General features: G+C 46.3%; 1 protein-coding gene across 1 annotated transcript in view; it reads right to left on the bottom strand.

The window, feature by feature from the left end:
* The window catches only part of C22H3orf20 (chromosome 22 C3orf20 homolog), a 53,633-nt gene extending 42,804 nt beyond the window's left edge, over positions 1-10,829 (bottom strand). Inside the window, exons 1-3 of the mRNA XM_027523498.1 lie at positions 9,909-10,829; positions 8,876-9,016; positions 4,460-4,579 (exon numbers count right to left, since the gene is read on the bottom strand). Of these exons, the coding sequence (XP_027379299.1) occupies positions 4,460-4,579; positions 8,876-9,016; positions 9,909-10,380 (733 nt within the window). The 5' untranslated portion in view covers positions 10,381-10,829. The remainder of the gene's footprint in view (positions 1-4,459; positions 4,580-8,875; positions 9,017-9,908) is intronic.
* Positions 10,830-16,596: the final 5,767 nt, after the last annotated feature.

Here is a 16,596-nt window from a genome sequence, read left to right as displayed (position 1 = left end):
GGTTTGGATCCCAAAGTATGACAACCAGGAACAACTGTTGACAGACTTCTCAGAGTTCTCTGCCTGAAAAGCTGGGCTGTGCTCCAGAAACAGCTGTTGTCCACTCAGAGAGTAGGTGCAACTCCCTTTCACGTGTGTGTGACCCTAGAATGGCAAAGAGGACCAGCTGGCACGGTGTGACAGCGTGAGTGCGCGGGGCAGGTAGCAGAGGCTCCAGACCCAAAGTGACTTAAAAGTACAATGACTCTACAATATGTTTTTAAAAAAATTTTTTTTTTAATTTGGCTGTGAGATCTTTTCAGTTAGTTCAGTTCAGTCGTTCAGTCATGTCTGACTCTTTGTGACCCCATGGATTGCAGCATGCCAGGCTTCCCTGTCCATCACCAATGCCTGAAGCCTGCTAAAACTCATGTCCATTGAGTCAGTGATGCCATCCAACCATCTCATCCTCTGTCGTCCCCTTCTCCTCCTGCCTTCAATCTTTCCCAGCATTAGTATTTTTTTTAGTGAGTCAGTTCTTCACATCAGGTAGCCAAAGAATTGGAGCTTCAGCATCAGTCCTTCCAATGAATATTCAGGACGATTTCCTTTAGAATTAACTGGTTTGATCTCCTTGCAGTCCAAGGGACTCTCAAGAGTCTTCCCCAACACCACAGTTCAAAAGCATCAATTTTTTAGTGCTCAGCTTTCTTTACAGTTCGACTCTCACATCCACACATGACAACTGGAAAAACCATAATTTGACTAGATGGATCTTTGTTGGCAAAGTAATGTCTCTGCTTTTTAATATGTTGTCTATGTTGGTCATAGCTTTTCTTTCAAGGAGCAAGTGACTTTCAATTTCATGGCTGCAGTCACCATCTACAGTGATTCTGGAGCCCAAGAAAATAAAGTCTCTCATTGTTTCCATTGTTTCCCCATCTATTTGCCATGAAGTGATGGGACCAGATGCCATGATCTTGGTTTTCTGAATGTTGACTTTAAAGCCAGCTTTTCCACTCTCCTCTTTCACTTTCATCAAGAGGCTCCTCAGTTCCTCTTTGCTTTCTGCCATAAGGGTGGTATAATCTGCGTACCAGAAGTTATTAATATTTATCCTGGCAATCTTGATTCCAGCTTGTGCTTCATCCAGCCCATCATTTCCCATGAAATGATGGGCTACTTATATGTACTCTACATATAAGTTAAACAAGCAAGGTGACAATATACAACCTTGACATACTCTTTTCCCAAATTGGAACCAGTCCGTTGTTCCATGTCCGGTTCTAACTGTTGCTTCTTGACCTGCACAGAGATTTCTCAGGAGGCAGGGAAGGTGGTCTGGTATTCCCATCCCTTTAAGAATTTTCCACAGTTTGTTGTGATCCACACAGTCAAAGGCTTTGGTATAGTCAATGAAGCAGAAGTAGGTGTTTTTCTGGTATTCTCTTGCTTTTTTATGATCCAATGGATGTCGGCAATTTGATCTCTGGTTCCTCTCCCTTTTCTAAATCCAGTTTGAACATCTGGAAGTTCTTGGTTTACATACTGTTGAAGCCTCGTTTGGAGGATTTTGAGCATTACTTTGCTAGCATGTGAGATGAGTGCAATTATGCAGTAGTCTGAACATTCTTTGGCATTGCTCTTCTTTGGGATTGGAATGAAAATTGACCTTTTACAGTCCTGTGGCCATTGCTGAGTTTTCCAAATTTGCTGGCATATTGAGTGCAGCACTTGCATAGCATCATCTTTTAGGACTTAAAATAGCTCAACTGGAATTCCATCACCTCCACTAGCTTTGTTTGTAGTGATGCTTCCTAAGGCCCACCTGACTTCGTATTCCAGGATGTCTGGCTCTAGGTGAGTGATTACACCATCATGGTTATCTGGGTCGTTAAGATCTTTTTTGCAGAGTTCTTCCACGTATTCTTGCCACCTTTTCTTAATTATCTTCTGCTTTTGTTAGGTCCATACCATTTCTGTCCTTTATTGTGCCCATCTTTGTATGAAATATTCCCTTGGTATCTCTAATTTTCTTGAAGAGATCTCGAGTCTTTCCCATTCTATTGTTTTCCTCTATTTCTTTGCACTGATCACTGACGAAGGCTTTCTTTTATCTCCTCGCTATTCTTTGGAACTCTGCATTCAGATGGGTATAGCTTTCCTTTTCTCTTTTGCCTTTCACTTCTCTTCTTTTCTCAGCTATTTGTAAGTTCTCCTCAGAAAACCATTTTGCCTTTTTGCATTTCTTTTTCTAGGGGATGGTCTTGATCACTGTCTCTTGTACAACATCATGAACCTCTGTCCAAATAGTTCTTCAGGCACTCTGTCTATGAGATCTAATCTCTTGAATCTATTTGTCACTTCCACTGTATAATCGTAAGGGATTTGATTTAGGTCATATCGAATGGCCTAGTGGTTTTCCCTACTTTCTTCAATAAGGAGTTCACGATCTGAGCCATAGTCAGTTCCCAGTCTTGTTTTTGCTGACTGAATAGAGCTTCTCCATCTTCAGCTGCAAAGAATATAATCAATCTGATTTCAGTATTGACCATCTGGTGATGTCCATGTGTAGAGTCATCTCTTGTGTTGTTGGAAGAGGGTGTTTGCTATGACCAGTGCGTTCTCTTGGCAAAACACTGTTAGCCTTTGCCCTGCTTCATTTGGTACTCCAAGGCCAAACTTGCCTGTTACTCCAGGTATCCCTTGACTTCCTACTTTTGCATTACAGTCCCCTATGATGAAAAGGCCATCTTTTTTTGCTGTTAGTTCTAGAAGGTCTTGTAGGTCTTCATAGAACTGTTCAACTTCAGCTTCTTTGGCATTAGTAGGATCTTTTCCTTGCAGCATATGAATGCTTATTTGCGGAGTGTGGGATCTAGTTCCCTGACTAGGGATTGAACCCAGGCCTCCAGCACTGGGAGCATGGAGTCTTAGCTATGGGACCACCAGCAATATGTTCCTTAAGATAGAGCACTTTAGAGTGAACATGGGTATAATTAATAGTTATGTCAGGACAATAGCATAAAATGGGACTTAAGTGGATAAACTAGGACACGTGGTTACTTATAAACTATTAGGGAAAGTTAACCACCAATCCTAGCACTCATGTGAGAATAATTTCTGACATCAGGAACCTATAACAAATGCAGCATTGTTGAACATACATCCTAGCGAGAGTGATGCAATATCATAGGGTGATCACATCTTCAGGTGGCAAAGGAAAACAGCCACGCCTACAAAGAGATCAACAGACATATGGAACTTCTGTTTTGAAATAACCTTACAAAAGGCATCACCCTTGAACTGAAGTCATTAGGGAGAAAAATCATGAATTCAGTAAGGGTCCTGAGGAGACTCTGTTTCCCCTCAAAATAACTGCACTGATGTAAGGCCAGCTCAGGAGGAGATAGGATAAACCAGGAGAATATAAAGTGGGACACTGGAAGTGATGCTCAGAGCGGGAGAAAAATGCATCAACGTGGGTAAAGGAACAGGGGGAACAAGAAGCTGAGGATGTCAGCTCCAGCAAGGAAGGTGTTCTTCGTCTTAGAATCCACACGCCATGGCATTCAGAAGAGTGGCTGACAACTAGCAATTGTTCAACAAACATCTGTTCACTGACGGAAAAAGTGAGAGGATTAGCTTGATATGAAGAGTGAGGCCTGGAGGAAGGCAAAACTCATGACCATCCGAGGTAGGCTCAGGAATACAACCCAAGCTTCTCGACCTCCAGCCTGACCTCCAGGGTCTGCGGGAATCACTAGACAGTCTTTGAGCTTCCCAACCTTCCATGCGTCCTGTGAACACAGTTCCCCCCCTACCCCACCACTCTGCCATCACAGCCTGGGGGCCCTTGGAAGATCCAAAGGGAGAGAAGTTCCTTCTCTGCCCTCTCCAGCCCCAACTCATCCCTCCTCTAAGCTCTGATTGCATGGTCAGTGCTACACTCTATGGTCTCACCTGCCACCAGTTCTTTCTTTTAAGCTCTTCCTTCTGCTCTGTCTTCTGCAATAGAATAGCAGCAGCCTCTATGTCTGTTTTCTGCCCACATAAACTGGCCCAGTTGGGAACTCACGCTAACGTCTGGTATCCAAATACCTCTGTTCGTGTATCGGTTCCCCTACCTTCTGAGTGAGTACACAAGTCTCTAGGCAGAGATGGTGAGTATGGGATAACGTAGTAGGTGGAAAATGTGGGTTTGGTAGGGGTGCTGCCCCAGGTAAGAGGAACTGCATTAACACAAGTGGAGGGCTTGTAAACATTCAAACAATGAGACTCCAGGGTGGAGGGACTGGGTTGAGATATGTCACCTTGTGTGGCACACAATCTGTTAACAGCTGCTGGGTCTCCAGCCAGGGCAGCTACCTATCCTTCCTATCAGAAAACCAAACCATCTCATCAGCCCCACAGGATATCTTCTATCCACCTCCCACCCCACCCCCACCACCAAAGATATGGGGGTGGGGATCACAGTTACCTGTTTTCTTCTTGAATTCCCTTCCGGTTGAGAGGGAAAAGCTCAGACAGCCAGTAGAGGCCTCGTAGACAAGCTGATAAGGTGAGTTCACGCCCATGGCTGGGATATTCGTAAAGGAATCTGGAGTGGAACAGAAAGGGATGCTGATTACAGTTTTTTAATTTTTTTAACCAACAGTACAATAATGAACTTTCTGTCCTAGTCATATGGTAGGCCAGATATTCTGAAGTGCCCTGTTGTTACAAAACCACCAAATTCTGGAAGAAAAAGATTTTTATTGCTGGAGAAGGCTCAGAGTGATTAAGAGAAATCTTTAAAAGTCTCCTCTACAGTGTCCCCTCTGCCTAGCCCCCAATATCTCTCAAGAATGAAATGACATCAGAGCAGAAAAGAGAAGGCAGGCACAAAAGGTGACGTTACTCTAAGGATAAATGCAGATACAACTGCTACACTAGGTCAAGGACTAAACACGGGGCTAGCTAGAAGAGAATTTAGAGTTATCTCTTCCCCTCCTCCAAGCCGCAGAAACCAGATGCTTCTGCAACAAGAGACCAGTCTCTTGCAGAATCACACTGTCGTGTACGAAATCACTTGATAGTAGGCCACTTAAGAATTAAAATCTAGCACCCCTTTACTTGTGGAAAATCTTGGTCACTCTTCCACAAACTTCATCAAATCATTTGCTTATTCTTCCCCCAAATACAGTCATTTCACATGCTGGGCATGAAACTGTTGGGAAATGTCAAGCAATTCATCACAGCTCATTCAAATTCATAAAGAAAATGGCAAACATGACCTTCTAAATAGACAAAACCTGTACCCAGAGACTGCACATTGAATGATACAAACCAAAGACAATCACCTTCACTGGTAACCCAAAGCCGGAAATTAGGACCACATGAAAAGAACTGAGAAAGATGGAATAAAACCAGTCAGTCCTACTGGTGCAGAGAAAATTCACCAAGAAAGCAGTATTTAACAAGAACTATATACATCCTGAGACCTTCTGCCCAGAAATCCTCTCTCTTGGGAGAGTAATCTTAATACTTAATCCAACCCAACAGTGATAAGAACCAACATGCATGAAGTTGCATATTACAATGCATATTATACTAATAGCAAGAAACCTGGAAACCTAAGCATTCAGTTAATCATGGAACATGAGCATCAGAACTCTACACTCACTTAGAATGACAACTGTAAAAGTATAGGCATGTTGGAATACACTGTGTCTGTTAAGTAAAGGAAACTGAAAAATAAAAAAATTATAGTATTCTTCGAAAAATATGTATACATACACAAATACACACAGAGAGAAGAACCACAAAGGGAACTGCAAAAGTAAAAAATAGCTATTACATAAAAGTGGCAAGACTATGTTTTCTGTTTGCTGTTTTATTTCATAATATGGCCATCAACTAAAAATCAAGGAGCAGTCCAGTTTTCTTTCCTGACATGTCAGGACTAGACAGGAGAAAAGACAAGAAGTAATTTTATTACTAAGGAAATGCTGCCTTAGCAATGGGTATACTCTAGTTACAGCATTCGAGGAATGCCACTCCAGACTCAGTTACATATTGGGTCTACCTCAGCCATCAGAGGGAACAGAAAAGCAGAACTCATCCAAAACAAATCACTAGGCACTGGAATCTTCTTCTTAAAGCCCTCCTAGGATGAATGTTTTCCCAAAGCAAACAGACTGCTCCCTCATTTATATTTTGCCATTCAGATTTTCTTTTCAAACTCTAGGTTTATTTGAAGGAGCATCAGGAATAGACGTGCCAACAAGAGAGATTTCCTAGGGGAGCGTGATGCAGGAGAGGCTTGCTCAGCGCTCCTCTGATGCAGACAGACAAACATCACCAACAGACTCTCTGCAAAGTCTCCTCCACCAGGTTAACCACAAGTTATGAGGGAAGCCACTGCATCACAGGTGAAAGCCTGTGGCCCTGAAAGATGCTTAAACACCCTATGAGGTGGAGAGCTAAAGGGACGAGTGCTTCATTTTCAGGGTCAGGGAACACAACGTTCAGGAAGGAGAGCACAGCTCACAGGTTTGAGGGTGGGTGGCTGGGCCAGGCTACCCATTCCTCTCCAAAGGACTCGCCTACCCACATGACAGACCGCCAGGCAGCTGTCTCCCAAACAAAGTAGAGCGCCAATGGAGTGCAGCTCCAAGCCCCATGTGGAGTGCAGGGTGCAGAACTCCATGTCTGCTGGCAACCTTCTGCATAAACAGGGCATAATCAGAGGGCCTGTTGTTATCAGAGCAGAGCTGACCCTGAACACAAGGGGCAGAGTGCATTCTCTTAAAACAGAAAGAAACCCATGTGTGTGCACACTCAGTTGTGCTGACTCTTTGTGGCCCCATGAACTGCAGCCTGCCAGGCTCCTCTGTCCATGGAATTTCCCAGGCAAGAACATTGGAGTGGGTTTTCATTTCCTCCTCCAGGGAATCTTCCCCACCCAGGCATCAAACCCACATCTCTTGTGTCTCTTGCAGTGGCAGGTAGATTCTTTACCACTGTGCCTCCTGGGAAGCTACTTCATGGTAAATCATTGGGTATGCTTGATCGGGACTTTACCTTAGGAAAGGAAACCAAAGTTTATCAAAATAACCTTCTCTAGCTCATATTTACAGTAAGTCCACTGATATTGTAAGCACACGCCTAATTCTTATAAGAAATAAAAACTGTCCGTTTTTTCAGATGGTGTGATTTTTTTTTTTCTGGTTTTATGACAGCAACAAAACATGAGTCCCTTCACATCTGCCTTTAGCAAAAAGGTCCAAATTTGTTTGTATTGTTAACCCTTTGATACCCAAGTCATCCTTTCTGCATGGAGCGGTCGCCCTGGTCAACTCTCCTGCCCTTGGCAACAACTAGTTTTGCTTTTCCACATCACTTGCTGGGGGCTTCACATGGACACCCAGCAGCTCTCTAACATCATTCTCAGGGAGTTCATGAAACCCCACAGCCCCCCAAGCCCTGCAGTTTTACTGTGTAATGTATTTGCCCTGTGCCCTGTGTGTTCACGTCAGATGTTTAGCCTCTGACCATCGAGGGGAGCCTGACAAACAGTCAGCGGACAGGGAGAGACACTGGAAAGGGGATGGGTTTGATAGGTTAGGCAAATGGCTATGGGTTATAAATTTATTATGCTTCCCCATCAAGGTTCCTAACAGCGAAGACTTTCGGGCATTTGAAATGAATACCTCTATATCCACCAAGCTTAAGAGATACAACAGTACAGATGTGACTGAACTACTGTCTTTTAAATCATAGCTGTACGCCTTCCCACTGGCAGAGATCACGTGCTCTAGCTCTGTGTCTATTATTTCAGGCCCTCTGATTATTCCCATTCACTTTGTATAATGTACTCAAAAGCAGTATGCTATAATTTTGTTATTTTACACTTTATTTAAATGGCATTATACCAAATGTCAGAGAAGGCAATGGCACCCCACTCCAGTACTCTTGCCTGGAAAATCCCATGGACAGAGGAGCCTGGTGGGCTGCAGTCCATGGGGTCGATAAGAGTTAGACACGACTGAGCGACTTCACTTTCACTTTTCACCTTCATGCCTTGGAGAAGGAGATGGCAACCCACTCCAGTGTTCTTGCCTGGAGAATCCCAGGGATGGAGGAGCCTGGTGGGCTGCCGTCTATGGGGTCGCACAGAACTGGACATAACTGAAGCGACTTAGCAGCAGCAGCATACCAAATGTATCTTCTATAACTTTTTTTTTTGCTTAACACCATTTTTTGTTTATCTGTGTTGATGTGTGTGCTTCAGTGCTTGATTAATTTCCACTTCTCATTATGTCCCATCATCTAAAGACTGTAATTTTTCTCTTGTTGATGAACATTTAGGTTGCTTCCATTTTTTTTTTCCATCCCAAACAATTCTGCAATAGACATTGTGATATGACTTCTTATAACATGTGTGTGTGTCTCTCTAGGGCAGTGCAATTCTCAAGTGTGGCCTGGTATGAATCCACAGCAGGTCATGACCAGGTGAATACAGGAACATTTAGAAGTCTATGTACCAATCTGATGTTCCTGTGACAATATCATGTTTGGAAATGGGGTGATCCACAAGGGACTGGAAATTTTACAAAGTGGTCCTTCACCGCAGAGCGTGTAAGAAGCAGGCTCTAGGGAACGCCTCAGCAGAGAAACTGCTGGGCGGTAAGATGCTAGAGCACCTCCCCCCTCGCAGACACCACCACCCTGCTCTCCACGGGAACTGCACCAGCACGCACGCTCAGCTGCAGCATGTGAGAATCCCCGCTGCTTCGCATCCACCTCAAGTCTTGGAAACGTCAAACACTTCAGCTGGGGACTTGGCCTTTCCACTGCGCTCCTGTTGGTATTGTCTGACCTTTCACCTAAGAGCTGAAACTCAGGTACCCACCTTTCCCCGTCTGTCCCGCACTCCCAGAATTTCTCCCGATGGTGCCAATCAGGAAGTCAAAAGCCATCTCTTTGGCATTGAGGTGCAGAAGCTGGCTGGCCTCCACGAAGCGCTTTGTAATGTCCAAGGGGTTGGCACCTACTAAGAAAGTCATCAAAGGCAACTACTCACTCTTCTCCAGGGTGGGGAAAGTGCTTCTAGAAAGTGCTTCCCTAAGTGGCCCTGGAATTAAGGGGGAGTGAAGATCCATTCCCAGGGTGAGGAGGTGTGAGGGGGCTCCCAATGAGAGGGCCTTGAGCTCCGAAGGTCTCCAGGTGTCCCCTAGCTCTCTGCCCTCTCCCCTTCTCTCTCCCCACCCACAGGCCTGGAGACTGATGCTTTTGTTACGGTTGTTCAGTTGCTAAGTTGTGTCTGACTCTTTGCCGCTCCATGGACTGCAGCATGCCAGGCTTCCCCGTCCTTCACTGTCTCCCGGAGTTTGCTCAAACTCATGTCCATTGAGTTGGTGATGCTATCTAAGCTGATGTCACTGGTATTAAAAATAATAGAACCTAGAAGGCTTCATCAGTGATGAGTTCCCAGGTCCCTGATAGTGGGATGAGAGACCCTTATCGTGGACAGACCCCGGTTCTCAAGACTCTCCTGGTTCTGGCTACCAACCAGCCCTCCCAATTCGCCCCCTCCTCCTGGGTGCTGCCTCTGTCTACCACTGCATCATTTCCACAAACTGGGCCCTTCAATACCTCAGACCTCACACTATGCTCACCGTCAACCTCTCAATCTGGGCTTGGCAAATCTGGAGGGATGGAAGGACAATGTGGGGAATGGAGCGGGAGGGGGATGGATGATTCCTGGGGGTGGTCTCAGGAAGTAGTTGAGTTGCAAAGCAGACCCTTGGCTGCCATTTCTCCACAGCATATCCTTGTAGACCTGTCTGGGGAGGGTATGGTGGACACACACAGCTGCCCAGGCCAGACCCTCTGGGCCCAGAAAAATGAGCCACGCTTCACAAAGCCAGCCTTGGCCAACTTACCAGACACAGACTCCAGCATGGCCTTCATCTTCAGGCTGAGAAGCTCGGTCAGCAGGTGGATGGACTGCCGCTGGAACCTGTGCAGGATCTCCTGGCTGGACTGCCTGCGGCGGCCGTGGGTGGGAGAGTGCGTGAATTTGGCCAGCCCGGTGGAAGCGGGCAGCATCGGCAGTGGGAGCGCTGGTGGGGGCGGCTTCTTCTGGACAGGGGTCTGCACGGGGGCTGATTCCATAAGCATCACGGGCGGGGCGCCAATGCTGATCTCCAGGCCCAAGATGTCAGAGGGGGTAGGGATCATGGGGTCGCTGATCAGCTCCTCCCAGGTGAACTCAAAGATGTTTCTGATGCCCTTGGGTACAGAAACGCCTGCGTTCCGGCAGCTGATGAGCAGCCTGGAGATGTGGGCCAGCAGCTTGGGGGCAGTGGCGGTGTACTGCAGGTACAGTTCTCGGTTACTCTTGATCTCGTTCATGGCACTTGAGCACGCATGCTGCTAGGTGATGCTGTCCATTCTAGACAAGAGGGACCTTCGGCTGTAAGCAGCTAGACAGCCTGAGGGCTGAATGAGAGCCTACGTTCTCGCCTAAGGTCAGGTCTCGGGACAGACGGATGTGCTGAAACGGCCCTTACAGGTCATCGAGCCGGTGCATCCTATGTGGGAGGGTAGACGTATCACCGGTCACTCTCCCTGGCAAAGGGATGCCACCCCACCCTGCTTCCCTTCCCGGGGACGCATCAGAGACCAACTTAGTGAGTCACGAGGGGAAGGGCCTGGGGAGAAGCAAATTCCCCACGTGGACCCTGGGCTAGAGGAAGGGAAAGGAAGGGGAAGGGAAAAGGTTCCGGGGCACCTCTAGGAGTCAGAGATCTGAGGATGGAAGTTCTTCTTTTGGTCTCTCAATAAAAACCTGCAAAAATAAAAAATGTTTCATTGGTCCCTGCTGGGGGAAGGTGACGTGGAAACTCCCAGCTGCGAAGCGAGGATGGGCCTGGATTCAACCTGTACCTCCAAGGGCAGAGGGGAGAGAGCGAGGAGGATGAGCTTTTTAATCCTACTGAAGCCTTCTCATCATCAGTTCTGCCACCGTGCCTCCCAACATGCACTCCCCACCGCGTCCACGCCCTCATCTCCTGCCAGACAGATGCACCCTTCCACTCCTCGCTCTGTGTCCTCTGGAGCCAGCCTGAAGTTGCCGTTCCAGAACCACACCCCTGGTGCAAGCCCTCAGTGTTCACAGTACGCTGCCCTGGTTTGATAAGGCTATTATCACTCCCGTTTCACCAATGGAGGAACTGGAGGCTTATGGAGACAGAGCTCTCGGTCGGGAGTTGTCTGTCTGCAGACTCTTGGCATAGAGACCTTTCCAAACATGACTCCCCCACAGCCTTCCAGCTGCCTGCCCATCCGTCAGCAAGAAAATCTCCAAGGAACAAGGGTGCCATAGAGCAAACCCTTCTGACATTCTGCTGGTCTGCAGATAAAGTGGCTTTCTACATCTATTTGCTGACCCTCTGGCAGCTCCATTCCTCAGCTTCGGAGACTCAGAAAAATAGGTTCGTTTTTGAACTGATAAGTCTACAAGACAAAGAGACCACTCAGAATTGTGGTCATCTGGGCAACCAGCCAGAGGGATCTGACCCTAGCAGGCAGGGCAGATCTGTTTTAAAGCCAGGACTCAAAGGAAGAGAAGATGAATACAATCTGTGAAATGTTCACTGGTTTGAGGAACCTCATCCCACCCCCTACCAGTTCCTTTCTTGTGACATTAATTTGGAAGACATGCCTCACAAACAGATGAACTCTGGCTTTTAAAAGTTTTATTGAGATACAATTCACATACCATACAATTCACTTTTTAAAGTGCACAGTGGTTTTTAGTATAGGCGCAGTTGTGCAACAATCACCACTAATTTTAGAACATTTTCATCACCCCCAAAAGAAACCCATTAGCACTCACTCCATTCATTCCTCCTCCCCGCAGGCAACCACTAATGTGCTGCCTGTGTCTACATATCTGCCCGTTCCGGACATTTCACATGGATGGAATCATACACTACGCGGTCTTTTGTTAACTTGCTCCTTTCATTTACAATCACGTTTCTGAGGTTGATCCATGTTATGGAAGTGTCAGTCCTTCAACTCATGTACCTCATTATATGGAGAGACGACAATCTGTTGATCCATTCAGTGTTTGACGACACTTTCGTTGTTCCCACTTCTGGCTGTTACGAACACTGCTCCTGTGAACACTCAGGTACAAATTATTGTGCAGATGGAGACTTTCACTCTCTTGGGTTGGGAGCCAGGAATGGAACTGCTGGGTCATATGGTAACTCAATGTTTAACATTTTCAGGAACTATCAGGCTGCTTTCCAAAGTGGCTGCACCATTCTACAGTTCTTTTTGCAAAACTGGTATTGTATGAGGGTTTCAATTTCTCCATGTCCTTGTCAACACTTGTTATTATATTGTTTTGATTCCACCAACATCCTAGAGGGTATGAAGTGCTATCTTATTGTGGTTTTCATTTGTACATCCCTAGATAGCAGACTGGTTCCAAATAGGAAAAGGAGGACATCAAGGCTGTATATTGTCACCCTGCTTATTTAACTTATATGCAGAGTATATCATGAGAAACACTGGACTGGAGGAAGCCCAAGCTGGAATCAAGATTGCCGGGAGAAATATCAATAACCTCAGATATGCACATGACACCACCCTTATGGCAGAAAGCGAAGAGGAACTAAAAAGCCTCTTGATGAAAGTGAGAGAGAGTGAAAAAGTTGGCTTAAAGCTCAACATTTAGAAAACTAAGATCATGGCATCTGGTCCCATCACTTCATGGGAAATAGATGGGAAACAGTGCAAACAGTGTCAGACTTTATTTTTTGGGGCTCCAAAATCATTGCAGATGGTGACTGCAGCCATAAAATTAAAAGACACTTACTCCTTGGAAGGAAAGTTATGACCAACCTAGATAGCATATTCAAAAGCAAAGACATTACTTTGGCAACAAAGGTCCATCTAGTCAAGGCTATAGTTTTTCCAGTGGTCATGTATGGATGTGAGAGTTGGACTGTGAAGAAGGCTGAGCGCCGAAGAATTGATGCTTTTGAACTGTGGTGTTGGAGGAGACTCTTGAGAGTCCCTTGGACTGCAAGGAGATCCAACCAGTCCATTCTAAAGGAGATCAGCCCTGGGATTTCTTTGGAAGGAATGATGCTAAAGCTGAAACTCCAGTACTTTGGCCACCTCATGCAAAGAGTTGACTCATTGGAAAAGACTCTGATGCTGGGAGGGATTGGGGGCAGGAGGAGAAGGGAATGACAGAGGACGAGATGGCTGGATGGCATCACTGACTCGATGGATGTGAGTCTGAGTGAACTCCGGGAGTTGGTGATGGACAGGGAGGCCTGGCGTGCTGCAGTTCATGGGGTCGCAAAGAGTCGGACACAACTGAGCGACTGAACTGAACTGTAGTGACTAATAATGCTGAGCATCTTTTTGTGTGTTTATTGGCCACTTCTGTATCTTCTTTGGGGAAAAGCCTTTTCAGATTGAAAAAATTTTTTTTTAAGAAATGTCATTTTAAATTAAACGCACAGATAACTTCCATTTGTTACCATATATTTCTGTCTTCAGAATTCAGCTGGAGGGGACCACATGACTCCACTCTGGCCTGTGAAAGGCATGTGGAGCTGCTGGGTAGGACTCCTGCTGACATCATGGCGCCCCCACACCAGCGCTTAACCACCTGCCTCCAAACCTGTCTCACAATGAACCCCTGATCTCTTTAAGCCCCTTTACTCAGATCTCTATTCCTGCAGCCAAATGTGACTCCTGCCAGCCAGCCAGCTGTGCGGGAACAGCATCACTCCCTCCTTCCCACGTATCTTATTTTCACTATCACTTGTTCATTTTTCCATCACTGAGACATGGGCCTTGCCCTCAACATGCATCAGGCAGAACAGACTTGCAAAATCTGTATCATCAGGGTCACACAGCCAAAAAAAAAAAAAAAAAAAAAGACAAAGGCCATGAAAACCCAAAGACAAAAGTCTAAAGGAAGCTGCACTGAAGGTTGTCATAGAAGACGAGCAAGAAGCCACCAGGCAGATAGAGAAGAGAAGGCATTCTTGGTAAAGAAGAGTATGTACAAAGAACAGAGACATTTAAAGCATGGAGGGTTCAGGGAACCACAAAACACCTCAGGATGGTTGGGGCTTGGGTCTCTTCGGGGATGCAGCAGACAAAGCTGAAAAAATATCTAGAATCAGATCTTGAAGGGCCTTATATGCCATGCCAAAGAATTTGCATGTTATGTCATCATCCTTAGGACAAGTACTCAGATATGTTGTCTTTGACTGCTAGCTGCATCCCATGTGGTCTCTGCAAACCATGGCAGGCACCATGTCTTCCTCCCCTTTTACAGTCTCCATGACTCTCAGTAAGACACCAAGTGAGCTGCCACACGACAGAAGGTGAAAAACATTTATGGCATCAAAGTCCAACGGACAGCCTAAGAGACCCACATAGACAGCTGTACACAAAGCTGCAATGACTGACTCCCACAAAGAAATGAAAACAGCATGGAAGAAGTTTATAACGGATACGAAAAAAGACCATCTTCATTCCAGCATCTTCGAAGTTTTGCTGCCCGTCTCCTCTGTCCCAGGCCAGGGGGAGTACAGAGATGAGGGGCACACACATGGCAAATCAGAGTGCTCTCTGCCAGGTAGAAGGGAACCCGGAAAAGGCAGTGTCACCAGGTAGCTAACAGCTCGGTCCCGATGACCTCAAACCTAAACCTGTGGACTCTAGACCCTGCTTCCCAAGACAACGAGGATTAAATGAGGTCGCATGTGTTAAGGGTTGGCACAATGTCCAGCCAAGTGCTCAGTGAATGTTAAGTAGAAAAAGACGATTATTTGAAGCGGTTGAAGGCTGTATGATGGAAATGACAGAAACTGGTCCACAAGTTGAAGCTGACTAGTGAGCAAGGACAGGAAGAGCACTCCAAGTGATGGGAACAGCCCTGGTCCAGGCTGGAGGCTCTAATAACCTGGCAAGTTTGGGGAACAACATGTAACTCAAGGATGCCACAGGTTATCAGCAGGGTTGGGGGTGGGCAGCAGCCTGCTGAGAGGAGCTGGTATAAACTGCTGAATGTGGACTTCATCGTGCATGCGATGGGAAACCACGGAAGGACTGCAAGCAGAAGTGGCATCTGTACAGAGGGCACTCCCCCCAGGGGGGGCCGGCAGTGTGCTGGGGAGGAATGAGACACGTAACTGCAGTGGGATCGGCCAAGGAGGAGAGCTGTACCCACTGCACCCCGACTTCTGCATGAAAAAGCAACTCCCAGCCCCTGCACCTCAAAGAGTACCCCAGAAGGCACAGACCCAGCAAACTCCCAGGGGTATACCATGGAGTAGCAGAACAAGGATGAAAAGTGGGAAAGTCCTGAACAGGCTCTGGGGAAACCAAGGGCACCCGACCAAGAAGGCAGCTGAGGGGGAAGTTCAGGCATGGATATGAAAAGAGAGAAAAGGGCTTATTTCCCTCTTGTTAAGAATACATTTTGGCGTAGAAGTTGTATCCAGCTGTATATTTAAAGTCAAAACTAAACTCAGCCCCCTCAGGTGACCTGGTCCCGGCTTTCTTTGCTCTTTTGTCTAGTTTCTGCCTCTCTTTAGTTTTAACCAGAACACTTTTGATAAGGATGGTGAGCAGTCCAGATGTAACCATGTGACCACCATCAGTGAGTAAATGCAGCTTCAGGCTGGGACAGGCAAGAGGAAAGAGGCACAAGTGGAAACAGGAACATTAACAGACACTGTCCTCTCCATTCAATATATAAAGAACATTCTGGTCAGATGTATGAACTCTCTAGCAGCTGAGAGGAAGAGGGGCTGAGCTATGGAGAGAAGTGGATGTGAGAGGAAGCAGAGTGGGGCCACATGCATATGCTCAAGCTTAACCACCTGGAGCCCAGCAAGGTTTACTTGTGAGACTAGAACCTTGCACCACTTGTCATCAAATGGAGTTCACTTGAAACTCTATCCCCCACCAGTGGTATCTACTGGGGCACCAAAGGGCCCTTGAAGATGAGTCTCCCAGAAAGACTCATCCAGAGACATAAAAATGATCTACCCTTTGACCCCGTGATTTCAATTGTGAAATGCCCAAAACAACAGTTTTAAAAGGAGGGACGGCAGCTGTATACATGTAGTTAAGCCAAACAAAAAGATGCCTATAGCCACTTCATTCCTCACAGCGAAATACTGCAGACAGCCAACAACTGAGGAAGCGTTTAATGACAACATGGGTCCATTTGAACCATTAGCCAGCAAAAAATAACTGAGTTCAGTTCTGAGAAATAATGTTAAAAACACACATATATGGATGGTAGGCCTACATGATAACACATCCCATAAAGACATATGCTGATCATAATGGGAAGCAGAGACACAAAGTCTTTCTGTCTGAAGATAAAGATGACACTTCAGGAAAGAAAACATTAAACAAGGGTCCTGTGAAGACGGCAGCATGTTCTCAGATGGGCTTGTGACCTAGGAGACCCGGAGGGAGCAGGGCCCACTTGTGTGTTTCCTGGTTTCCATAATGACCCTGAACAACTGGGACTGTCTGTGAGAGAAGAATGGTGTGGGGAGTGAGGGGTCAGGA

This window comes from Bos indicus x Bos taurus, chromosome 22 (assembly GCF_003369695.1).
Source record: "Bos indicus x Bos taurus breed Angus x Brahman F1 hybrid chromosome 22, Bos_hybrid_MaternalHap_v2.0, whole genome shotgun sequence".
NCBI lineage: Eukaryota > Metazoa > Chordata > Mammalia > Artiodactyla > Bovidae > Bos > Bos indicus x Bos taurus.
This window is presented reverse-complemented; position numbering and strand designations above follow the sequence as displayed.